The 27,209-nt window shown below is 39.5% G+C and overlaps 1 protein-coding gene across 1 annotated transcript; it reads left to right on the top strand.

Annotated features, from left to right (window-relative positions):
- The first annotated feature begins 1,745 nt into the window (after nt 1-1,745).
- On the top strand, nt 1,746-27,209 carry LOC122670867 (RNA polymerase II C-terminal domain phosphatase-like 2). The gene is made up of 18 exons (XM_043867922.1): nt 1,746-2,019; nt 2,121-2,591; nt 9,580-9,790; nt 11,687-11,844; nt 11,933-12,003; nt 12,194-12,299; nt 12,392-12,481; nt 12,637-12,821; nt 12,982-13,084; nt 16,667-16,760; nt 17,399-17,526; nt 17,608-17,661; nt 22,036-22,132; nt 25,192-25,353; nt 25,418-25,556; nt 25,694-25,754; nt 26,213-26,286; nt 27,125-27,209. The coding sequence occupies exons 1-18, from the start codon at nt 1,750-1,752 to the stop codon at nt 27,207-27,209; spliced, it is 2,559 nt and encodes an 852-aa protein (XP_043723857.1). The 5' UTR covers nt 1,746-1,749.

The following is a 27,209-nucleotide window of genomic DNA, read 5'->3' as shown; positions in this document are numbered from 1 at the left end:
TCTGGCCAAGGGGTAGAGGCGTCATCTCACGGTGCCCTATGAGAGGGTGTAGGAAAACAGCACCAAGTAGAGATCTTTTTTCCTTTAATATTTTATAAAAAATTTTAAGAGGACCCACATCAACGTCCCTTCTCCTCCTTCTTCTTCTTCTTCTTACTCTTGCAACCCCATCGGCCCCCACTCCTTGATAGAACCCAACCTTACCCGCCCCTATCTCCCTTGCAACACAATCCATTGAAGGAAATTCATCTTCTCAATGGGTCACAATATATGCAATCTTAAAAAAAAAAAAATGTCTGCAACTTGAAGATGCTTTTTAGCTTTTATCAACTGCGTCAAGGAGTGTAGCGCTCCATCTGACGGGCCACAGTGCTTGTGCACTCAGCCCAACACACAGACAGGGGTTGGACTACATGCCCAAGCACTATGGGCCGTTGGATATGCGCTACACTCCCTATCGCGCTACAGAGGAGCCCAACACGGGGTTGGGTTGGGTTCCATCAGGGAGTGGGGTCCAGTGGGGTTGTAGGAGTAAGAAGAAGGAGGAGGGGAAGGAGCGGTGACGTGGGTCCTCTTAGAATTTTATATAAAACATATAATTATTTATATGGATAATTTTGGAAAAAGAAAAATAATTGGGTAATTTGATTAATTATAATCCAATTTAGGTATCCCAAATGCAATATATGAAACGTCAGGTATCTAAATTACAATTTATTGAAACGTTTGATACCTTAGATGCCATTTAAAAAAACTAAACAAAGGCCCAAGGCCTAAAATGGTGCATCTCCTTCAAATGACTTTCGCTTTTTTTTTTTTACCCCCAATCAACTCTGAATGACTTTACTCATGGATTAATACAAGTGCGATTTTATTAAAATTCCAAAGTAGATAGCCATTTAAAAAATCCTTTAAACTACACTAATTATAGCAAGGAAGGTGCTGGTCACGAGGAAGAGGGTGGGGCAAGATTGTAGAGGAGGAGAGAACGAGCAGGAGAGGGGGAGTGGTACTAGGGTGGCATTGGGCTGTTGGCTGCAAATGGACTTGGGGACTGAGGGTGAGGAAGAGGTAGGGAATGTGGGACTGAACTCTTCTTCAGGGAGCCCAACACACCCAGGGAGCATCCAGTCGTTGAGCTGTGTCGCACACATTCCTAGGCATGCGCTGAGATGTATGCGGCACAGCCAAAACCTTGGATGCCCCCTGGGCACTCCCTAGGCGCTGAGCTCCCTGGAGAGGAGTCGGATAAGGAAATGAGGTAGAGAGGTAAAATTGAAAAACATGTCTAATTTGTGGAAAAAAAAAAAGAAGAAGCAGAACAGTTCACAACATATTCCAATGTTTTTATTTATTTATTTTTTTGAGTAACAAATTGTCACTTTTAAAACACGAGATACCAAAATCCCAAATATCATTTTCTTAAAACATTAGCCATTACTTATTAGGTACCTAAGTTGAAAGTTTTCTTTTCTTTTCTTTTCTTTCATAAGGAAAAAAAAAAGTTAGAACGACAGCAACTGTATTTAACCAACCCACCGTTTGGCTTATATCTGTAATCCCGTGTCCGTATGTATTTGTGTATGAAATTATCTCATTTGAAACGGGCTGCGAGGGAGGGAGACGCGGGTGTGCGGCGAGAAGAAAACGAAAAACAATATACAGATTTCATTGAGAAACTGATAACCCTAGTTTATCTTACATTTGGTTCTGGTAGTGTTCTGTATCTATGATCAGTTGGGGTTCTTGATGGGTTTCATTGGGTTTAAATCGGTGATTTATGACGGCGATACATATGTGGGAGATGTGGAGGTTTTCCCCGTGAAAAACCAGAAATTTCAATTCCCAAACAACGAAATACGAATTAAGTACTTCACTCCTTCTAGTGAACGATGCCCTCCTCTCTCGATTCTTCAGATTATTTCCCCTTTCGCAATTCGCTTCAAGCTCCAATCGAAAGCTCTTACCGAACAGTCTCTACTCTATCGGCTTCATGCATCCTGCTTCAGGGAACTCAAGGTTTTCTCTTTTGTACAGCTTTTTGTCGATTCAACTTGGAGTTTTCTGATATTTCCCTGATGTATCTTTCGAATTTTTTCTTCTCTAAACTTGGTTTGCAGACAGCGGTCGTGTTGCTCGGAGACGAAGAGCTTCACTTGGTGGCAATGCCGACCAAGCAGGAAATGCTTACTTGCTTTTGGTGTTGTTCTGTTCCATTGGGTCTTTATATGTCCTGCTTACGAATGCTGAACCTCCGATGCCTTGCGATTGTTTTTGATCTTGACGAGACCCTTATTGTTGCCAACACAATGAAGTCATTTGAGGATAAAATTGAAGCTCTTCAACATAGGCTTGCCTGTGAAACAGATCCCTTTCGGATTTCGGTAATGTCTGCGGAGCTAAAACGCTACATAGAAGATAAAGCACTACTTAAGCAGTATACAGAGGGTGATTATGTTATGGATAATGGGAAATTGTTCAAGGTGCAGCTAGAGGATGTTCCCCTTCTATCTAATAACAGTGAACATGTGATTCGGCCAGTTATTAGATTGCAAGAAAGGAATGTCGTTCTTACTCGGATAAATCCTGAGGTTATAAATTCTTTTCTCTCATGAATTATATAGCCATTCTGCATTCATTGTTTTGTGCTTATTTTGTACAACATCTATGGCTCCCCCAAAGTTTGGAACACCGTTTTGCATGTACATGTAATTCCAGATATTCCAATGTATATATGAAATATGTATGACCTTGCGCCCCTTTTTCATATGGATGCATTACGTGCAAATTAATTTAAGTGGGCCCCCAAGTGGAAATTCTTGGATCCACCACTGATTATCTTTGTCATTATAATCATAAGCAGTTCTACTATGATAAGTATTATTTGCTTGTTTACTTTTCCTGTTGATGGACTCCTCCATAAAAAGGCAAGCAATCATCTTGTTGATTCCAGTCTTTGTTTGTTCCTGTAACTTTTATTTATGGAACTATAATTTTGGAAAGTAGTTTATTGTATGGTGATTGTGGTGCCACTTAAGTTCTCACGCTTCACTTCTTTATTGGGTTTCTTTAAATTATAAAAATGTTTCCTAGGTGGTCATATTGTTCATTAGAGCATGGGACATACTTTGTTAAGCTGGGATGTAGTGGTTGTGGAAAAAGTGTTCCGAATAGATAATCAAAGCTTAGTTCAAGTTCAAAATGCATCTTTATTACCAGATATCCTGCCTATGACACATGGATACATTGATCTTACTATGAAAACGCGTGGTTATTATTTGAGCTTTTTGGGGAATGATTCTTTGGATTATGCTATTCGTTCTTCAACTGAATTCATTAGTTCAAATCCGTAATTGTGTATAATTGAATGCATTGGACCGGTTAAAGGTGCCTGACTTTTATTGCTATGTCAAAACATTATTAGAGAAATAACTTGATTTTCCCCCCCGGATGTTCTTATAATATCATTGTTGTGTTATCCACTTTACTATATAGTCTAAAACATTTATAGTAATTTTTTTAAAAATAAATATGAATCTTATAAACTTGTCTTCATTCATTCACAAGTATTATTATTGAAGCCTCCTCTTTTGAATGCCTTTTTACACTATACATACTTTCTTTGTTCAATTACTTGCATTGGTCATTTTATTTATATAATGTATTCTATGTCAAGACTGAAGACATTGTTATAATTAACTTGTTCATGTTTTGCTTTTCATCACTTTGTTATTCACCTAAGAATCTATTGGACCATTTACACTAGTTGATGGTTACCCTTTTTGTGTTGTGAATGAGACATGTCTAGATGTATGCGTGCAGTGTATCAAGTATCGATACATGTTGGCCATATTGGGCCTATATGTATCAGAAACTGGAGGTTATAAACGATACAACCCCAAAACATTACAAGAAAAAAAATGTCTATCGACCGAGACGGGGTGAGATGGATCGATATGACCCGATACACCCGATATTTCTTGAGAAAACCTATCGAGAGACCTCATTTGTGCAACAGGCTGAAACCACCACTTACCGAGAGCAAATCTCCGAGTTCTGCTGATGAGGTTTGCCAGGCTGGAAAAACCAAACACTAGAAACCTACTAGAAACCAGAATCACAGCGAACCTTTAAACTGAGACATAGGCAGAAACTTAATATGATTATAACTTGCAAACGACAAACCCGATGGATTTGAAACTTACATATATTAGAGGTCCTAATGGGGTGATTAAGTGGTTAAAATACCTAAGCGAACTAATGGTTAGATAAGAAAAAACACCAATGGACAAAAAATAGAAAGTAGTGATAAATTGGAAATAGAAAGTAAAGAGGACTAGCATAACTAATAATCTAGCAGTCCGATGGACAGCAGATTATGGTTGAATGAAGTTACTAGAATTAGGGAATGATTCGACTTGTCAATAATGATAGATGTCCACTTTATTTATAATGAGATTACAACTTAACAAACTAGGAAAGTAAGGTGTCTATGACTCTATCTATAATGACTAGGCATAGTTATCTTAAGGTGTCTATGACTCAGCATCTATCTATAACGACTAGGCATGGTTATCTTAACTCTATAACGACTAGGCATAGTAATCTTAACAGCTAGGAAGGGGAATAACATAATCAAAATTCAACCTAATCTGATGCGTAGATTCTCAGAAATCAGGGGCTGAAGTTCAGACATTTATGTTGTTTAATAACCCTATCTCAATATGTATTTTAATAGAAGATGAAAGGAACTATGAGAAGCAACAATACGGGGTAAATAAAACACAAGAAGTAGTTAGAAATGACCCAAGAAGAAACCATGGTTGTTTGAGAGCATAGCTGCTGGAATGTCTGCAGATCAGAAAAGAAAGAAGAAAACGAGAAGAGAAAAATAGGGCTTGGCTTCTCCATCCTCCCTCGAAAGCTTCACCACTTCGGCTGCAACTGAATCACCACAGTGCACACACTCACATAGAGTTCTTTTTCAAAACATCAAATCTATGGGCTAGCTGCCCCTTCCTCTTTATTTATAATAACCAATGGCCACAATACAAAATTAGTAACCCATATATTGTGTGGGGTTACTTGGCTGCGAAGATATTTAGGAAATTCTAGAAAGAAGATCCCTTGCTATTACAAAAAATTAGAAACTTACTAAAATTAAAAGAGGGGAGAGGTTTTAATGTCTGTAGAACCCTTAACCATTGCCTCCCCATCCAATCCTTTCTCCGCCACCGCCCCCGCCATGTGCCAGCCTCCCCCTCCTGCATCCTTTGTTGGAATGGTTTAGAGGACATTGAACATCTTTCCTATTCTTGCCCATTAGCCTCTTTTATTTGGAAAAAAGACTTAGATTCCATATGGCCCCGCTGTAGGAGACCTTTACCCTTTGCTTGAGAGTTTCTTTGGTTGGACATGGCCTTTTCTGGCAGCACTCTATTTGTGATATCGCAGGTAAGGTTGTGTTTGGGGCTGTTATCTCACATATTTGGATGGAGCGGAATCTTCGAAGATGGACCCCCAATTCCCGTTCTCTTGACATGATTTGGAAGGCAATCTTCGTCGATGTTAGCTCTAGACTTCAGATGCTCCCCCATGGTTCTCTTATTGATTCCCCAAGGAACAGGGATATTGTTGTCTCCTGGATTTATTGCTTTCTCTTTTTCAGCCTTCTGCCCCTCCTCTCTATGCTTCAAGCTTTTTGTGTAGCTCCACCTTCCCCCCCCCTTTTTTTTTCTTTCCTTTCTGTGTATTATTTCCCTCCCCTTTTGGGGTTTTGGTAATGACTTATTTATTCTCCAAAAAAAGAAGAAGAGCCTATTACAAGAATAGAAATTAAAACAAAATAGTAACTAGGAAAGATTGTAGTAACTCCACATGTGGCAGCAACATGGGCCCACATAATCATCCAAAATAGAAACTAAGGTAATAACAACTACTAAAAGATAATTCCAGCTACAAGATCTTCAGACCACACAAGCTTTTTTCAGTGGGGCCCACACCAAGTCCTTACGAACAGTTCCATGTGAACAGTACTTTTTCCTTGAACTACATCATCTGCTTCCGTTTTTTACTTGATTTGAGATTGGGGGAGTGATTGGAGCTCCCATACGACTTTGTAGAAGCAGATTGCAGCAGTGATAGCAGTAGCTGTAGCCACAAAAAAATTGTAGCGCCAGCCAGCCAGCCAGCCAGCCAGCCACAGATGGTCAGAGGAGAAGAAATGGAGGAGGAAGGAGGTGAAGAACAATGCCGTGGAAGCAGTAGCAACGGCCATTGCCACTGGAGGAGGACGATAAGAAGAGGAACAGGGATGGTAGATCGGGATGTACCTGTTTCGAGCATCCTTGGTTCTCTTGAATTCCTCCTTTGATTTTTTGTCGATGCTAGCGGGGAGACATTGACAGTGGAGACATGATAGAACTTGTACGATTGCAGGCTAGAGGAAAGACCAAAGGATAACAAAATAAAATACGTAGTTTAAAGTTATGATACCATATGTGGAGGTCTATTAATGTAGTCCTAGGTAGGAGTAATCCCACTAGGAGCCAGGGTAATAGGATCACTTAACAAGGCTGGCTGATTGGGACAGTTTAGGCTAATTAGGGCAGAATTAGGGTTATGGTTAGGGTTTTGAGCTAGGGTTTTATTTGGTAATGATGTGCAGATTTTTAGGAGTCTATTAATGTAAGTTTGGTTTGATTTGGATGAAGTTGGAAATCTAGGGTTTTGGGTAGGATGCCTTATGAAAATAGGCTGTTTGTGGGATCTAGGGTCTAGGGGCAGAATCTAGGAAAAAGGCTTATTGGGTTTTAATAAGCAGGCTTAGGGGGTTCTAATGATGTGAAGAGGCTAGGGTTTGGATAAGGTTTCAAATTCTGCTGTAGGGGCAGAATTAAGTTGCAGGTTTAATGGAGGTTTAAGTGAGGTTTAATGGTGATGGAAGAACAGTATAGATCAGGTTTGTGTAAGAGGGAGGAAAGGGCAGCAAGAAACTTACTGTAATGCAGACATAAGGCAGCAGCTTGAAGAAGCTTGAATTGAAGAAAAGACCTCCCGATCTACAAGATGCAAGGAGTCGATCGGAGTCCACCAATCCCTTCATCTTGATATTACACATAAGGCAACCTTGATATTACTCACAAGGCACACTCACGATGGAGCAAAGGCAGCAACAAAGGCAGCAAGCATAAAGCTGAGTTTTATTAATCAAAATTCGTATTCAATACATGGCCCCCTTAGAACCTTATATAAAAGACTCAAAATTAGACTTAGACACTAAAAAGGAATGGGCTAACCCAATCCTTAACCTATTAGTTAACTTAAACTGACTAGGAAACTGAAATAGACTCAAAATAGAGTCCTAATGACTTAAAAACAACTTAACTACTTAAAATAAAAGAAGATTCCCTACTAGCCAATAGGATATAAGAACCTCTTAGCCAATAGGATCACTTCACTTAAATTAAACCAATTGAACCAATTGGATGCAACCAATTTAAACCGGTTCAATTAAAAAACATAAAAATAAACTAAATATTGGGCTAATCCCGTATGCAACCTATGTACCCCTAGTTTAGGCTCATTAAAGTGGCCTAATACATAGAAAACCCTTGGGAACAAAGGCCCAACATGTATATAACCCAACCCTAGGCCTATTTCTAAAGAAATAACCCTATTTGGTGATGCATCTGCATCATCTATGGCCAACACTGTACACCCTTTTCAGGCATAATTCAAAAATTTGACCAAAATGTCAACATTTTTCGATGGTATATGTCAGTTTTGAAACTTGTCGAAACGAAATGGCATGCGAATTGAGGGGTCTTCGATGTTTCGGGTTTTTCACCGAAATAGACCATATTTTGGTGCTATTTCATTGGTATATTTTGACGATTTCAGTCATTGCGGTTGTTTAATTCAGTGGTATATTTCGGTTTTGACCAATTTATCAAGAATGAAAAAAAAAAGATCATGTTCTTTGATAAGCAACTGCATTCTCATCTTCCAAACATTATTTGTTCGGTCAATCATCAAAGGCGGGCGGAACCACTATGGTCCTACTGGACCCCTCGATTCTTTTACATAGTCCGGGGGCCGGCCGCAGCCGAGCATAGCGGTGCCCTCACCTGGCGCCATTCCTGGACCTAGCAGCAGACAGCGGGCCGGGCCTGAATTCAGACCGGACCTTGACCATTTCAGCCATTGCGCTTATTTAATTCGCTGGTATATTTCGGTTTTGATCAATGTCAAAATCCTAGTTGAAACCAAAATCTTGAACCTTGTCTCCAGGTACACTCTGCCTACTAACCTTTATTGCAAATGAAATAACACAGCCATTATATGAGCTCCTCCATCAGTGCCCATTCTACACGGATTAGGTAGAGAAGAGGCACAAGTCAAAAGGTGTTAGGGACAATCTCTTTGACAAATGATAAGACAAGACAAAAATTGATTTTGAAATATCAACGATACAATTTCTACTTTTACGTGTGGATGCAAGTTTCTATGATTTGTTTTTGTAATCAACTCATTGCCGTTTTAGTCACCCCTCCCACTCCCCCCCACCACCAAAAAAAAAATTGGATGATGCCACTAACATCAAAAGTACGCAAAATCAATTTGTTTTTTAAAGAATAATGGGAATATTCAAAGCTTTTTTGCCACATGGTTAACTTTGATTGAGTTCAAAATTGATAGGTAATCAGGGTATCATAGGCCATACTTGTGCACAAAATTTGGGTCCTAACTGATTTACCATGTGGCAGATATTAGGTTCGACTTTTAACTGTAAACTGGCAGTCCCCTGTGATTTATCCTATATGGCTCAGGGAACCTACCAATATCTCATTTAATCCTACAATTAATGGAAAAGTTTACTAGGGTGGTTCAGATTGATTGTACAACCTTAGAAACTTATACTTTTTCAACTTTTCTGGAGAATATAACTGGCAGAGATAGAAACTGCAGTTCCTAAAGATAGGAGTCCCATACTCCCATGTATATGTTGTGGCATACTTCTGGCAGACAATCCCTCTGATTTTCCTCCAACTTATGCCATGCCACCTGCTGAAACATTGTCTAACATTACTAGGAAGGTTCTATCTATTTGCTATTTGCGGCATGTCTGCGCTGCAATCCAATATATGTTGTAAGCGAAAGTATAGCTGTTGAAATTTTGAAGAATAAATATTTCTGTTGTCTAACTGGCTTAGCAGTAATAAGTACATTGGGGGGAAAGAAGAAGAATCTAGTCCAACACTATTGAACTGTTTGGTTTACTGTTGTATTCATTCTAATACTATACAGTTATAATTTGCATGTTCTCATGTGTATATCTCCTTCCCCTTAAATGGATTTTCTGGAAAGGAATATGTGTTTTTTGAATCCATTTCTATGCGTTCTTTTTTATGGTAAGATTTTGTCAATTTCAGTATCTGAAGATTCTCTCTGGGATAAGTTGTTGGATTTTTATACATTTGTTGTAATGTCCCTATGTGCATACAATCTTGATACGTGACTTACCTTGCTGAAAGAGTGTTAAAAGTATTTTAATGCCTAGTTCCTATCCTACTTCAGATTCGCGATACTAGTGTGCTTGTAAGGCTGCGACCTGCGTGGGAGGATTTGAAAAGTTATTTAACAGCAAGAGGACGCAAACGTTTTGAAGTTTTTGTTTGTACAATGGCCGAGAGAGATTATGCTCTAGAGATGTGGAGGCTTCTTGACCCTGAGGCACACTTAATAAGCTCAAAGCAGCTTTTGGAGCGCGTTGTATGTGTAAAATCAGGCACGAACTTTTCTTATCTGTGAATATTTTGATCCTTGTGTTATAGTGGATAATGGACAGTCAAAATGTAAAGAGGCACTTCTATTCATTGATAATTATCTTGGCGAAGAATGAGAATCATCCGTTCAGTTGTGCAGTTAATATTGAAATTTGCTCCCTCCATCCTGCAGAGACTTGTCCTGTTTGGACTTTTCCGCTGTCCCAAATTCTTTGTCCATTGTATCTGTTACAACTTACAACTGCTTATCCCAAAAGCTTGAGCTGTTAAGAATGGGCTACAAGCCTACAACAATGTATATCCAACACACATCAAACTCCCCCTGCATGTCCATGCCCACACATACACACTGCTCTGCATGTGACACCATCATCTGGCACTGAGGGCACAACTACACATAACACAAACCCCTCACACTTATCAAGGATCCCTCTTGGCTCTGATACCATGTTACAACCGCTTATCCCAAAAGCTTAAGCTGTTAGGTAAGGGCTACAACAATGTATATCCAACACACATCAACAGTATCATTTATTGCATTAGGTTTTTCTCACAGTCCAAATAACCCTTCATTATATGTCCTCATCAAACTAAAAAAATTGAAATCAGAATTAAAGAAAATAATAAAGAGATCACTGGGGGGGTTGGTTTTGGAACTTTGATCAAGAATAGTGGGTAATTACTTACATAATTTCCCTGCCTTAAATGATTTGTCAAAATGGAGAGTTTTTGTGGGATGGAAGGAGTACATAATTGAACAAAATTTAGACTTGTTTTCCTCACCGATGGTTCCATGGTTTTCATTATTTAACTCTCATGGTTTTGAAATGTTTTCTCTTTTTGCTTGTTCTTAGTGGTTTTCCTTTTAGAGAGCAGATCATGTGTGGCCACTTTTTCATGTGCTATCATGCACTCGTAACCACAAGCCACAAAGAGCTTCTCAAGGCCATTATGCTAAATAGGCAATGATATTTTGTTTTCTTTTTACTTTGACACTTGTGGGATGTTTTTTTGCATTATGTGGTTGTGGTTGTGCAGTCATACGACCGGCTATGATCAACCTTGGAATCAAAAGGTTTTAAGATTAGTAGAAAGAAGACGGAGTACATGGTGTGTAACTTTAGCTACATTAGGATGGATAATGAGATGGTGAAAATTGATGAGAGGGAGATTCTGCAAAGTGTTGTTATTTCAAGTATTTGGGCTCAATCATAAATAGAGGATGATGTTTCACAGAGAATTAAAAGAGGACGGATGAAGTGGAGAGGTACGTCTGGAGTGTTGTTTGATGGACATATTCCTTTAAAACTTAAAAGAAAAAATTTATAGGACAGTCATACGACCGGGCTATGATGTATGGTGCAGAATGTTGGGTAGTTAAGAAGCATTATATAGATAAACTTAGTGTAGCGCAGATGAGGATGTTGAGATGGATGAGTGGCAAAACTAGGAACGATAAAGTAAGGAATGATCGTATTAGAGCTGATTTGGGAGTAGCTCCGATACATGATAAGCTACGAGAAAGTCGTTTGAGGTGGCATGGCCATGTTCAACGGAGGCCTTTGGATGCTACAGTACAGAGGAGTGATTTGATTCAGATTGAAGGAACTAAAAGAGCCAAGGGTAGAACTAAAACGACCTTAGGAGAAGTGGTGAGGAAATACATGCATAGCTTAGGCCTTGTATCAAGTATGACCACAAATAGAGCTGATTGGAGGGCAAGGATCTATGTAGCCGACCCCATTTAGTTGGGATCAGGCTGAGTTGTCGTTGTTGTTTGTGGTTGTGGCTGTGTAGTGGCCACACGGTGGACAAGGACAATTCAAACTCACGTTTTTAATAATAATCTTCCTATTTTGTTCTCATTGTCATCATTTAACCCTGCTTTAAACTTGCAGGCTTGAGGAAATCTTTGCTTAACGTCTTCCAAAATGGAATTTGTCATCCAAAGATGGCCATGGTGATTGATGACCGTCAGAAGGTTTGGGAAGATATTGACCAGCCTCGAGTTCATGTTGTACCTGCATTTACTCCTTATTATGCTCCTCAGGCAGAGGTACAAATTACTTTCCTAAAATCCCATTCATTGAGTATGGTGTAATTTTCAATTTCAACTGAGACCACCAAAATTACATATTTTATAGACAGCAAAGGCAGTGCCGGTTTTATGTGTGGCCAGAAATGTTGCATGCAACGTCAGAGGTGGCTTTTTCAAGTAAGTGAGCCACTTCATTTTGTCTAACTGAAGCACTTTGTATAACGATATGGGTGGGATGTTGGGCATATAATTGCTTTTTTTTGGTTATATTTGTGTATATGGGTGGGGATGTTGGGCATGTAATTGCTTTTCTTGGTTATATTTGTGTTTGCCAAGTGATATACATATGCCACCTTCTGTCATGCAGAGAATTTGATGAGAATCTATTGAGAAGAATTTTTGAACTCTATTATGAAGATGATGCTTTAAATTTACCAAATCCACCTGATGTCGGCAGCTATTTGATGTCAGAGGTAATTATATTGAATATCTTTACTTTTGAGCTTTATGAGAATACGTGGCATACAAATTCATCATTTACATTTTACTGTCACTAAAATGTCAGGATACTGGTTTTGTACCTAATGGCAATAGAGATGCTCCCATTTATGAGGGCATAAATGGTGCTGAAGTTGAGCGAAGAATAAGTCAACCGGTAGTTTCTCCAAGCATTATATTCTTTATTGATGGTCTCTGATTGGCATATATCAATAAAACATATTGCTTTGGCTCAAATTATGGTATGCTATGTATGCTTATTCTCAATGAATAAATATATTGTTGACATGGACGGTTCTTTTCCATGGTTAGGATGAGAAGTATACTCTGGATTCTGCCTCTGGTTTCATTTCTAGTAATTCTGAATTGAGACCTGAAATGTCTCAACTACCGGTGACCATCTTGCTAAATATTATCAACCCAGCAACAGCTAGACCAATTCTACCTTCACAGAGTATAGTCACTGTTTACTTGTTTGAAATGCAGTTCACAGAGTAGTCTGTTTCTCTTATACGTATAGTAATTTGGTTAGCTTTTAAAATTTTCATATTGTGTCCTTCTACATTAGAGCCTAGTTTGCCTAGAGCTTCTGCTAGGTGAGACGTCAACCCTTCTGAATTAAATTCTGACATGAGGAGAAGACTCGTAATCTTGCAGCATGGTCAAGATATGCGGGATCACAGCTCTGGTGATCTATTATCTTTTCAATCAAGGCTTCCTGCCTAGTATCAGTACCATCAACACAGCCACGTGGAATCTGGTCTGGAGAAGACACCAATATGGGACAACCTGATAAGCGGGCTTCAGAACTCGTTCAGGAATCTGATATATTGCGACCCGATAAGCTGTGGCCTGTGGGCTAGGCAGTCGGCTTTGCAATGCTCCAGAGAGTTCTAGTTCTTATGGCTTATCCTCTCATGCGTCTCAAGTGAGAAGTGCAGAGGTCTTTTCTCTGCTAGTTGCCTTAAAATAGGGTGACAACTAGGTGGGTTGAGATGAGTGTTAGTCGGTCATGGGCCAGGCCTGAACCCACTGGATTAGTTATTTTACCTGGACACGGCAAAGGATATAGCTTTGGTGCAGTACTGAAACCATTTCTTGCATTCTCACAGGCTGATGTGAATCGTTGGGCATTTGAAGTGTCCTGGTAACATAGATTAATGAACTGTGAGGATAGGCATGGCCATGCCTACCCTATCTATACTCAGGCCCCTATCTGGGTTATGGGCCCACCCAAGTAACCACAGTTCAACAATTGAAAGGAATGGCAAAACTGTAAAATATTTTAAAAATTACAAGGGGAGTGGCAGGAGTGTAAATAACCAGATCTTAAATGACTATTAAGGATCAAGGGAAGAAAGGAATTAAGGGTGATTAGAAATTAAGGAGAAGGGGTAGACTTGGAATAAAATAAAAGATAAGGGATAGGGAGGGATAAAGGAGAGAGAGAGAGGGTTAAATCTGGGAAACAGAATAAAAGAAGAGGATTAAAGAAAAACCGTGAGGTTGTCTTCAACCTCACGTTGGGCAGACTGGTGGAAGAACCAGATTGATTGCAGGACTTTAAATACCCCCATACAACCATGGTTTTGTCTGAAATTCCAGGGGAGAAGTCGCAACTAGCAGTACTATTAAAGGAATGAACAACAGAATCAAAGATTTGGGGAGAATGTTATTTAGGACTGCAACTAGGTTCCAAACGAAATCAGTTTTGAGTTTTGAAGTATAACTCTCAAGTCTCAACTGATTAGGTTTCAGGGAGCACGATTTTGGGGTTTGTGTCGTCCAAGGGTAGGTGGTTTATGTCTGGAATTCCAGGATGAACAGAAAAGATTTGGGTAAGAGTCGACCCACCTATTTGGGTTATGGGTACCACCAGAAACAAGAGAACAGAGAAGTCGATGGCAAAGAAGAATACAGAGAGAGAGAGAGAGAGAGAGAGAGAGAGAGAGAGAGAGAGAGAGAAGGGAGATCGCACGGGCCACACAGGCACTCAAACCAAACTCAATTTCATTCCATTATCAAATCTGAGTTCGTTGGTTACATTGCTTGCATGTATAAAGAAAAAAAAAAGTAAAATACTCCTAATAATCTAAAACTATAATGGAATCAAACTCTATGACTCAAAACGGAATGAAGTCTACCACTATGTAGGCTATTCACTATAAAAGCTTACAAGATAAATCCAAATAAAGAAATAAACTACTAATATCCTACCAGACCCAAATCCCAATTGGGGCCTGGTTTTCGGTAGGGCTCTTAAACAGGTTCGTCCCGGTCCATGGAAAAGCTCTTGCATCACCTGTTTGGACAGCCTGTGTTCAAGTGAAAATAGAAAAGTAATGATAAATAATTTCAAACAAAATAGTATCTTGTTATAGTAGTAGGACGATCGGACAAGCGGGTTAGGCAGGTTCGGCTTGGGATGAAAGGGGTTACAATGGGTCATCGGTCTGGAGCCCATGCCTATACCCTGCCTATTTAATACTCAGGCTACTGGGCTTAACTTGGTTACAGCCCATATATTAATTGAGCCAGATTCAGGTGATTATTGTGGGTGGGTTTGGGCTGGCTAAGGGAGCTGGTAACCATGCGGGGTACCTGCTGGGTGGTACTTGGGTTTTCAAGTATCATAACTGATAGGGCTAAACTCACTAAACAGCAAGTATTATACCCATCACACAGGTAGGACAGAAGAACAGCAATTCCAGCAACAAGATTGAACCAATAGGTAAAGGACCAGGGCTCAAATGAAGCCCAAAGTCTGGTTGAAAGGGTACTCGAAATTTTTGTGCTGATTCAAGGGTTGAGTGTCAATGACTTTAACAGGTGAACAGAAATAGAAAGTATGAATAGATTTAGTAACAACACAGAAGTAACAATCCGTTGGACAGATCAAAACCATAGTTGGATCGATCATAAGACTTGGTCAATTGAGGTGAACTCCAAATGTCACAGCGATTAATGGTCAGATCAGGAAATGTGATAGTAGGACTGAAATTAGTAACTTACCACTTGTAGCAGATCCAGCCATTGGATGTGACTCAAACTGAGGTCGATGGTAGGGTACTGACAGCCGTAAAACTCTTCAAAATCCCTTGGGTAGCTGCTGGCCGGATGTGGAGATAACACCACAGATCTGAAATTAGAAACTGAAACAGATTTGGAAACTTACAGATTGAAGTAGATATAACTGTTAAAGGAGGCTGATGTTCAGGTCAATGGAAGGTCTCAAAGGGAGGACTATACAGTATACCCTCAAAACAATAGTTGTTGTACAAGATGAAGGTCTGCTGCAATATAACACCACAGGACTCGAGGACACCTCAACTCCAAGTATCAACTCTCCAACACCTCAGCGTCAAACAGGTTTCAGACAGAACATACAGTGGCAGGATAGCAGCAAAATAAATTAGAAACAAGGGGAGAAGAAGGAAGAGAGAATAGGGAAGAATAGGGGGATATGATCAAACCTCTCACCTATGGCCTAGGTCAGCCTCTCACTAATCCTATGGCATCTCACAATGTTTTGCAAGGAATCTTACCATGCTCACTGTCTCTCACAGCAACAAAGGCACAAACCCAAAGCAATCTTCATTCATAAAATCGCTGGCTAGGGTTCTATGACCCCCTTAGTCCCTTACATCTTTTGAGAAAGGAAGATAGGGCAAAACAAACTAGGAGAGGTCTACAATTGTAGTAATGGATCCTTTTTACATTAAACAACTGAAAATAGAAATAACTTAAATAGAAAGTACATATTGCTGCCAAATAACCAAAATAGAAATAGTTACTTGTAGTAACTACTAATAAACAAAATAGAAGCACTAGCAAATAGGCTCCCCACACATGGCCTTCTTAAAGGACTAACTGATGGGCTTAATTCTGGCCCATTAAGTGGAGCAAGCTCAACCAGAAGGGCTCGATGGCTAGCTTGGTGGCCCCTCTTCTCTTCTTCTTTCTTTGAACTACATCAATAGATTATACGCTATAAACATCATACAATACCTATTCAATAGGCAGAGCTTTGTTGTGTTGAGCTCCAGGCGGAGGAATTCATCAATTCAATTAGAGCTAACCCAGATTCTACCGACCCCGCCCGCCACCCTCACAAGCCAACAGCTATAGTTTATGCTTCAGGGCTTGTTGCAGCCAATGTTTAAGCATCTCGTTCTGATCCAGTTTCTATATCCCATGCTGCTGGAATCAAATGAATTTCATTCTTCCTTGGATAACCACCTCCCTTGGGTGGGGGAAAGTCCCTCTGCCAAGGTGGTACTGTTGCTTTTTAATTCATCCCATTGTCATATCTATTTCATATACAGCTACTTGTATATATCAGTACAGCCCGTTAAATCTTACTTGGGTGCAGGCCTCTCTGGGAAATGAACGTCAGAAACAAAATCTTCCACAATCAAAGCAGTCTTCATTCTCAGGTATTGAGTAGTTTAGTTTACAAAAGGTGCTTTTATTGTTCTGCTGGTACTGATTGCATGTCCTTCCCCTGGGTGCTAAATTCTCTTTGTGAAGTTCTAAAATTAATTTTGGGTTGAAGTTCCTTTCATTCATATGGTTTGTGTTTCTAAATGTGGTTTGGATCCAACTTTTAAACTCCAAGTGCAAATTAGGTGCCTGTGTACAGACATGTGCATGCTTAATTATTCATAGCACCATCGTTAGATGGTTCTCAATGCCGAATGTGGTCGTCCTTAGCAGTTCCTTTCCTTATTTTAGAATTCCTTTTGTTGATTTGATGGTGCCTTTCCTCATTTGATCTAGGCCAGTGTTGGATGATTGGAGACTAGGTTGTCAAGGCGTTGCCTAGGCGGTTTGTTTTGGGGTGCCTTGGTTGGTGTTGCCTTAAGTTTTTCACCCTCGACCGCCTTGACAACTATGATTGGAGTGGGTGAAATTACTAATGTCAAATAGATTTTGATCATTTAGGGCTTGTGGTATGGCTAACTGTGCTTACTTACCTTGGAATCCAACCTATTATTCAAACTCGAACTTTTTTATTACTCTTTCCAGCTTTCCTATTTTGGACTTTGTTGATTGTTGAGTTGTTTCTTTGCAGAGGATGATGAGAATCATGTATCTACGAATAGTAGAGATGTCCAGAGTGAAGGTGGGAAAGTGATTTCACTATTGTCCTCTATATCTACTGAGGTGCTGCAAGAAATTGGACGGAGGTGTGGCTCCAAGGTATAGTCACTAGATGATCACATTTGCACATTCCTCTGGTGGTTCCTATTTTAACTTCTGGCACCAAATGTGGTTGGTTAGGTTGAATTTAGGTATGTGGTCAGCATCAATAAGGATCAGCCATTTTTTGTTGAGGTCAGTAAGAAACTATATGCCCTGTAGTATTTATAAACATTTCTAAACATTGTTGCTGCTAAACATTTATTATTATATCTCAACATTGTTATGTTTAATTCTGTTCCATCCAGTCTTTATTTTTCAACGAAATTATAGAAAGATGTCTTCCTTTTGTCATCTTGGATGACTGCAAGGAAGACATGACCCTAGATACAGTGAACCGAAGGAATGGAGATTAGTGTTGCTGGCCCAATTAGTTGGACAAGGATTTATTGAATTGAGTTGATTTCTAGTCTTATGATATTCCCAGGTTGACACTGAGAGATGGGAGGGGGGGTTAATCAGGGTCATGAAACTTTCTCCAAAATTATTCCCAACACACATTGTAACACACCCTTGGTATTCCCAACATTGATGACGCTATAACTAGCAACTCTTTCGGCACGACACTCACAATGCGCTCTTGTTGGTATATGCACAGACAACGATGTCACTTCTCGCACACACACGTAGATGAACTAACACAAATATTTCCGGCACATAGATGCACAACCACAAATCCTGACTGGCTGGGGCAATCCCAAGTTCACCAGTCCCACACACTGTCTCAAACACAGTCAGTCGTATGGACTTCTACCTCACTACCAGAAAGTGCACAGCCATCCTTTCATCACCATAGTACTTCAATACCCACAATAATAATGCAACCACACACGAAGACAATATATATGTGGTTAGGCAGTGTGCCTACATCCACAGAGTAATGGTCAAACTGACCTCAGCGTTTACTCAATCACTAGTGATTTTTAACCACAACAATGGCATAGGAAAACCCTATCCTGCTTCAACTCTTGCCTACACAAGAGCTAGGACAACAATCCCTATGGTGTATTTCATCCACAACAAGGATTTGGGAACACCCTCCAACTTCAACCCTTGATGACCCAAAGGCTAGGATAACAACCCTCAAACCCTAGACAAGTCTCAACTTATTAGGTTTACAATATAATAGCAGAAAATTAAATCCCCCCAATTACATCAATTGAAAGGGTCTTCCAACATTAACCAAACACTAGACAAATAAAAAATAGAGATTTTCGATGCGGATTACCTCAGCTTGTGTATCCCGCTGACGAATGCTTCCGCCCATGCATAGAAATGAAACCGAATGTGCAACGTGCATCAACGCAATCATCTCAAACTCCAAAACCCTTCACCACCAGGAAAATAGGGTTTTGCAAATCTAAAATACCTCTCTCTGGGTATTCCCACGATGTACAACCTCCTTGATGCGCAAAAATAAACTTGAATGCGTACAACATCAAAGTATCTACCTTTGCGATCCGTACATCTTCTTGAGCCAGAAAGGGTTTTTTGTTGCTCACTAGAATCCTCCTTTGAATGCTTCAGATTGTTTCTTTTGTTTTTCTGAGAATTCTGCAAAAAACGGCACTCAATTTGGACAGACGAGTAAGATATGGCTTCTCGAAGTTGTATAGGGGAAGGGTATTTCTGTAATTTGGCAGGTATCTTGTGATGTTTTGAAGCGTAACGAGCCGTCGGCAGTAAATAATAACCGTAAGATTTGATTCCCAAACGGTGGGTGAAAATCTGGCCATTAGATCTTAGTTTTCCGTCAAGTCATTTGCTGGTTGAATGTGGACATGTAAAAAAGAATCTTCCAAGATTTTTCGGTACACCTGAATCACATAGAATTAGGGTCTACAGGGGTGTACAAGCGGCTCATTCAAGGACTGTCTGATCAGTGGTCGAAATCGTGGGTGAGATCTCGGTCGTAGGATCCTCTTCATCTTGTCACTGGCTTTCAGGAGGCACAGTTTTTCTTTGATTGGAATCTGTCAATGATATACAGTACGATTGCTTAACATCTAACAGAGTCAATGCCGGCAACGAATATCACATTTCCGATTGTCAGGTCAACCGGCACGTGAGATTAGGATCGTCTGATCTCCCATTGTTCGTCAGCAAAGAGCGAGAAGAACCTGCACCTGTCAATTGGAATCTTGAAGTTGGCATACATATGTACGTGAAACACAGTAATAATCGACCACATGCCTTGTATAGGATCCATTGGATTAACATCCAAAAAGGCTGGGCTCATTTAGACCATTGGATCTTCATCATCACGTCATCCAAAATATGGGGCTTCTCTGGACGTATCAAACAGAATCCTTTGGTGGAGTATGGTGTAGTATTACCAAAACATCTTTTGGTAGAGTATGGTGTAGTATTACCAAAACAAACTCGTGTGATGTCAATTCCATGTATTGCAGCATATTATCCTTGATGCTCCGAGCCAATTAGGTGCAGCACGAGGGAATATTCCGCGTCAGCCGTCAGGTAAATCTGCGCCTTTGCATGCCTTCTTCTTAGTTTCCGATTTGGAATATGACTGCCATGGCTCAATCTGGCCACTAGAATCTTGATTCAATACAAGCCGACATTATTTCAGTACACTAGCCACTCAGAATGCCCCGAAAAGGTAGTCTATAAAATACTCATTTTAAACATTTTTCAATTCCGTCTTCCCCACCATGCTCGTGATAGGAGGACCTTATCTCCACACATGCATTCTCAGGAAAAACTCACAGAATGCTCCTCACAAATCCATGAACACTTCTTCCAAATCTTCCATCTTACCATCCCAGTTTGGTTTCAAAGTGGATGCAATTGTGCGACCCTATGAAATCTACTTTGAAATAGCACGGGGCCTTCACCTGATGCTGCCACCTGCCCGGAAGCCTCTGTATCACTGCTAAAACCAGTCCGCTTTGAAATTGACTTGTCTGCACTGCCAACTCACTGTCTGACTTGTCCAGAACTGCCAGAACACTTTTAAACACTGTGCATCAGAAGAAATCGCTGCCAAATCCTATCTGACTCTTGTGAACACTGCCATGTCATCTGTGGACTATTTCCAGTACTGCTTGTTATATCTGACATTGTACAAACTTGCACACTACTGCAAAATACCATCATACACTGCCACATGCCCAGAAGCTGCCAAATTACTGACACATCTGTATTGCCACTGTCACTACTCACTGCTCTGCCACATCTGCCACTGTAATGCACCTGTACTCTGCACTGCCATTGTATGTTGACTGTGCCATTTGTCTGCTACACTGCATTATTTTACACTACTGTGTAAGTCTATCACTGGTTGAGTTGACAACAATGATAACACCAACTGCCATATCCCCAGCATCTTATATTTACTAGTTGGTTCCTGATGGTGGAATGGTTGAACAGGATCATGATGAGCGCTCATGTGCCAATGTTTTGGTGGGTTTTGGGACCGAGCCAAGGTTCAAGAACTCGGTTTCGGTATAGGTTTCACTCAGCCAAAAAACCGAGTTGGGCCGAGATCTCGGTGAGTTGGTGTAATTTTTGTTTTGAACTCGAAGGCTGGTTTCGGTGGGTTTTAGACCTAGTATGGGCCTGAAACTTGGTACTCAGCCTATTTTAGGCCATTTAAACACAATGGTAATATTAGATTTTGCAAACACAAAGTCCAAATAGGAGTTTCACTTCGGACCCTAGGTTGGTAGGCGACGATGTAGTAATAGGCCCTATTTTACACATAATTTAGTAATTGAAAGCAATCAAATCGTACACTTATTATAAAACAACTTAAATAAACATTACAAATGTAAAAGTGTACAATACATCAATCTTAACATATTACATATATCTCTATCATAAACCACCGTAAAAAATCCTCAAAAATCAGGTCAAATGCACACTTCTCTGTCGACTTCACTGAGACAATCTATTTCTGGAGAGACAGTCGAGTTCTGGAGAGATCTCGACTGTCTCGGTCGAGATATGTACATTATAAAGGTAAGTTTGGTCCAAATCTTGGTCGAACCAAAATTTCGAACCGAGATCTCGACTGAGTTGGGGTAATATTTCATTTCACCTTAAGTCTCGTCTTGCTTTTTTCAAAAAGAGAGATATTATCGAGATCTCGGCGAGTTCTTGAACCATGGACCGAGCTCAATCACGTTCAAAATCCAAATCTTCCTTATACACCCAAAAAGAATTACTACCATGGATCCTCTTCGATACTTGTTGCCATTGCATATCTACCCCAAGCTTCTAATTATCTTTCAGTCTACAAGAAAAAAGAAGGAAAACTATCTTTCTTGGTTCTTATGTTATGCATATCTAGCCATGAGTAACTATAATACAATGAATAATCTCATCTTCACTTAATATTAAATTTGGAATTTACTTCATTTTCTGAGAAATGAAAGTGTTCCTGCTTTCTGCATACCTTATTTTAAGTGATCATTAATGTTTAAAGCAGTCCCCCTGTTCTATGTCAATACATCCAACGAAACTCACTTGGTTGATTTCTGTTTTTAGGTTTTGTTTGCTGGGGAGAAGATAGGTATTGGGATGGGGAAAACAAAGAAGGAAGCTCAACAAAAAGCTTCTGAGGATGCTCTTCACAACTTGGCTGGTAAGATTTTCATCACTGATCTTCATTCTTACTAGGATATAATTGTCCGTTGCATGGTTCTTCATGTCTTCCTGTTTCATAGTTTTGTTGGTGTTTTTATCGTCCTGAAGGGTTGAAATCTGTAAAAAATCAGAGTTCTCAAACAAGCAATGAAAATGAGTTAGCAAGTGGAAGCATTACAGAACTAGGGTTTGAGAGGATTGACCCATTGAATAGATTTTCAAACTATAATGAAGAAATCAGAATTCTGAATTCTGGAATGCAAAATGAAAGAAGAAAAGCATGGTTTTGTAATCTTTTAATGCTTTTGGGTTCAGAGAAAGGTATTGGTTGGAGTAGAAGATACGATACAGATTCATGTTGAAGGACTAGAACTAGAAGCAGCACTGGTAGATGAGCTAAAATACAACTGTCATCTCCTATCGAGCAAATAAATTAAGAATAAGGGTCAGGATGGTAATGGCCTACAACCTGCCACATCTGCAACATGGGTGTATCCACATAGAGGACTCCACAATCTTTTTCTGCTTAAATTTCAACCTAAAACAGGCAGGGCAAGTGCCTTAAAAGTGAGTTCAAAGTTTGGGAAAGATTTTTTTGAACCTCTAACTGTAGCACTTAAATAAAACCATCCACTATACTTTACAGGGTTTTTTTTTCGTTTGGGGGGGGGGGGGGCGCATCTAGTCTTGTGCAACTTGTATGTTGACTCAATGTGTTTGTCTACGTGAATCCTATATCACCATTTCACCCTTTTTAAAGCTATATTTTTGGTCACTGTTCAATCCCAAGCTATTCATTTCTCACCACTTATTCCCAAGTAATTTTCAGTGTACCCTTGGTTTTTTAACTTCTCTAATCTGCATTATATCACTCCTCCTTACTGGTGCATGGAAACCAAACATATCTCTCTCAACTTATCTGCTATCGGAGCTACTCCTGAATCATTTCATTTTTTTTTCTTCTAGTATTTCTCATGCATCTCGACATCTTTGTCTCTGCTACACTTACTGTGTTTTATGTTGTCACTTTGTCACCCAATGTTCAGCTCCATAAACATTGCTGGACTTATAGAGGTTTAGTGGGCTATGCCTATCACTTAACAATCCAGAAGCACCTCTCCACTTCACCCACACCACTTTAATTCTACAAGTTATATCTTCAATTTTTAATTCTTTATCTATGATTGACCCTAAATAGCGAAAACTATCACTTACTGGTATCTCCTTGTCAACTATCACTACCACTTGATGCTGGAAAACCTAGGATTTGATGTTAAGCTGATTTAGGTATGAACTAATTAAAGAGCATTTAGACTCCTCAAGTGAACATATGGGAGTGGAAGTTCTACACAGGTCCTGTTAGGAGAGGTTATCCAGGCAGGCCCTGGTTCTGCCACGTGGCAGGTTATTCGGGGCTGTAATTTTGTGGAAAGGTCCTCAAGATCGTGTTCACATGTCAAATTTCAGGCAATCGGAAATTCAGAATTGATCAAGTTGCAGAACAAAGTTTTGAAAAATTCGTGACCATGGGGAGGGTGCATGCCAAAACATGAAGAATCTGAGGGACCATGGATAGGCCCTGTTCTCTCTCCACTGTTAGCTCCCCTTTTCCTTACTTTTTTTCTCTTGTATTCTTTATTCCCCTTTCTTTCACTGCTGAATCTAAGAACCAGCAAGGTTTCAGCTGGCTGGTTCATCAGAAAATCCCACAGATCTGGGCCTGTGGTGCAGCCTATCTTATCTTTGATTCCTAATCTGAGATTAGGATTTGGCTGGTTGCATCAGCCTTAGTCCTGGCCTAGGTGATGCTTAGGCATCCTGGTGGGTGGCCAGCATCTGGGTTTCGCCTTAGTGCCATAATAACTATGGCTTGTTGTAAGGTGCTTACAGGTTTAGGGTCCCTAGTGTCCTAATGTAGTTTCCTTTTGTTTTTATATGAATGCGCCTTCCATTTTGTAGCCACTTGACACTATGCCTACTAAATATGCTTTATTAATAATGTGTAGCATATCTAAGGTCCCTGGGGTAGGAATTCAGTCCCTAATTATGTACTTTAGAACACATTCAGTGGGCCTGGTTAAATTCTTAGACTGAATTTGACTCAATTCAGTTTTATTCCAAATAATTGTGTTCGGAATCCTGATTCACTATTATTTAGGGCCATAGCAGCTGTTGAGTTGTAAGTACTAGTGTTCATCCTGACCACTTCCACCTTCCACTCAGGACATTTTGGCAATTTCTTTGTTCTTTTATCACCTTAAATCTGCTGAGAACTTCAAGTTTCTAATAAATGCTTACAGTAAATAGGACTCATGTGCATGCACCCGTTTAGGTGCATATCTAGGCATACAATAATTATAATGGATGTTCATAATAAATGTTATTATAGTGCCGATGTCTATAATTGTATGTGTTCATAATAAGCATTGTTATAGTGCCGATGTTTATTATTGTATATGTTCATAGTAAGCATTGTTATGTGATATTGATTAGACACAACTGTGTACACACAGACACACACAAAAAATAGATGGATAGATACTTAGAAGGATAGATAGGTATGCACTTCGATAAATGTGTATACTTGAAGTTTATATACGTATAGCACTAGATCTTGTGCATTAACTCATGTATTTATGCATGTGTATATGAAAATAGAGGAATACATCTAGTGTACTGTTGTACAGGCTTGCAAGTAACTATAATGTAAACGATCAGGAGGAATGTGCATATTTTAGCATCAGCCTTGTTATTGTGACTTCGATAATAAATGTTTATTAGCTTTAGGGGATAAAATGGATGATTGATGTCATTGGAAGATATATATGGCAGCACACTTTGATGGTAGTTTGCTTTCATGTTATTCATCTATGACTTCTATTCTAATTAGATGCCTTTTTTCTCATTTTTCCCTTTTCCGCAAATGCAATGCCATTTTTTTTTTGGTTAAACTATTGATTCTGATAGAGTTGAATGCTTCCATTCTACATATTAACAATAAGTGTCATTTAAGCATCGAGTTGATGCTTTTTTATTTTTTCATATCTGATTTTGCAGATGAATATAAAGATGATGCTGCACCTGATTCTGGATCTGTGGATGAAGATTTGGATAAGCTTTCTCTTAGAAATGAAAATGGATTTTTATGGGAATTTATGGAATCGGGACTGGAGGAGCTGCACACAGAAGCTTTACCCTGTGCCAGCACTTCTGAGGTTTGATGATGTGATAGACGATTGACTTAATTTTCATAGCTTAAACATTCATTTCTTGCTTGGATAAGGGTTAGAGCATGAAAAATTTCCTGATGACGGTAACATTGAGTATACTTTCTGGAGTGGGGGCTTGTCCTTCTATGGATCTCTTGTTGGATCAAGATGTAAGAGGTGGAAAAAGTGGCCTAAACACCTGCCCATCACACAGTAATTCAATTGTGGAACTTCCCCTTTCATGGGGTAGGTCTTTTTGGCTTGGTTTCTAGCGATTTTCCAAGCAACTCTGTATACCTCATAAATCTTTTCATCTTTTCCTTTGTTATACTGGTGTAAAATTTATTTAGCTTTCACTGCAATGAAATTATAGTGTCTTGTGTTGACATCTTAGAAATTGTGGTACCACAAGTATCTTATCCCCTCCCTGGGTGCAATTGTCTCATTCTTATGTCTTGCATTGAGCATTCTTTAAGACTTGTTGTCGGACGTCATTGCTTTTGCGTCAACAATATTTAGCGTAAATTTTATGAGCTTTCTAGTCTTGTGATTTATCTATAATATTGTTTCTGTGACTTTTATATTGTGTCAACAATATTTAGCGTAAATTTTATGAGCTTTCTAGGCTTGTGATTTATCTATAATATTGTTTCTGAGACTTTTATTTCTGCAAATAAGTGAACAGTTGTTAAAAAGGAAAACAAAGTCCAAAAATCATATTCTCCTTCTAAGACCATGATAATTTACCAGCTTTGTATGAAAGGCGGAAATCCCGCCCCGCATGATGCTTCCGCATGTGCTTGCAGGGGCCACACTCCCCCTTTTTTAAAAAACTAATTTCTGCCTGACTAGTAAAATTTTCTTTACAGGCTGCTGAAGATGTGGATGGTAGTTCTAGATCTGTGATAAGTAATCAAGCACAAAAGCGTTTAAACTCACCAAGGTATCATTTATGCGATTTTTTTTGTTGCCCCATTGTTGTAAAGAAATCTGCACTAAATAAGGGCTTCTGAAATGGTCATTAGCTGCTATGAACATTTTCACTGTGGAGAAATTGGGAAGGGTTCTCCATGATAATAGTGGAGCAACAGGACAGCAATGTAAAGAAAGTTTTATATCCCTAAAAATGGGCTGGTGTCTTTGCCTGGTCAAGATGGGCAAGTATATCCTTGAGCAATGCACAAGAGGAAAATCCCTTCTTCCCCCGACTTTCTTTTTGATATGTATGTAAAATCAATATAACAATTTGTCTTGGGGTTGACCATCTCATCTACCTCAGGCACATAGTCTTGCCAATCAGTATCCTTTTGTTTGAAAAGTATTTCCCAATGATACATTCCCACTTAACCTCCTTGACCTGTCATGTCTTAGGCACATGTTTTATGGGGAAAGAGTTGCTGAAAGTTGATATCATTACAGTATGTCATCCAAATCCTGGAGGACTTAATGGTCTGCATATTTGATCTCTGACCTACCCCGATTCTGCTTTGAAGTATTAAGTTCTATTATTTGATCTCTGACCTACCCCGATTCTGCTTTGAAGTATTAAGTTCTAGTAGATAATTGTACTATGGTTGTGCTGGGACAAACGTCTAAGTAATCACAGCATGGAGTAATTAATTGAGAAAAAGGAAGGCATTGTCCAGAGATTTTTCCTTTGCTGGGAGCAAGACACAATTAGATTTACCCTCCTACACACAAAGAAGTATTTTTCATTTTTCCCTCCTCCCTCTCTAACTCACCAGGTTATTGATTTTTTTTTTAAATTATTGGATTTCCAGGTCATCACAGACTATTCAAACTAAACGGTCCAAAGAACTCTTGCATGGTCTACAGGGACACTTCCAGAGTGAGGGCACCCAATGA

This window comes from Telopea speciosissima, chromosome 1 (genome assembly GCF_018873765.1).
Source record: "Telopea speciosissima isolate NSW1024214 ecotype Mountain lineage chromosome 1, Tspe_v1, whole genome shotgun sequence".
In the NCBI taxonomy this organism is placed as follows: domain Eukaryota; kingdom Viridiplantae; phylum Streptophyta; class Magnoliopsida; order Proteales; family Proteaceae; genus Telopea; species Telopea speciosissima.
The sequence above is the reverse complement of the archived record's forward strand: the minus strand, read 5'-3'. Positions and strand labels throughout refer to the sequence as shown.

Excerpts from the sequence above, each read along its gene's own strand:
- LOC122670867 (XM_043867922.1), top strand. The coding sequence starts at position 1,750 with ATGGGTTTCATTGGGTTTAAATCGGTGATTTATGACGGCGATACATAT. Across the intron at positions 12,822-12,981 it reads GAAATGCAGTTCACAGAGTA|CATGGTCAAGATATGCGGGA; the intron begins GTCTGTTTCTCT and ends GTAATCTTGCAG. Across the intron at positions 25,755-26,212 it reads TAGAAATTGTGGTACCACAA|GCTGCTGAAGATGTGGATGG; the intron begins GTATCTTATCCC and ends TTTTCTTTACAG.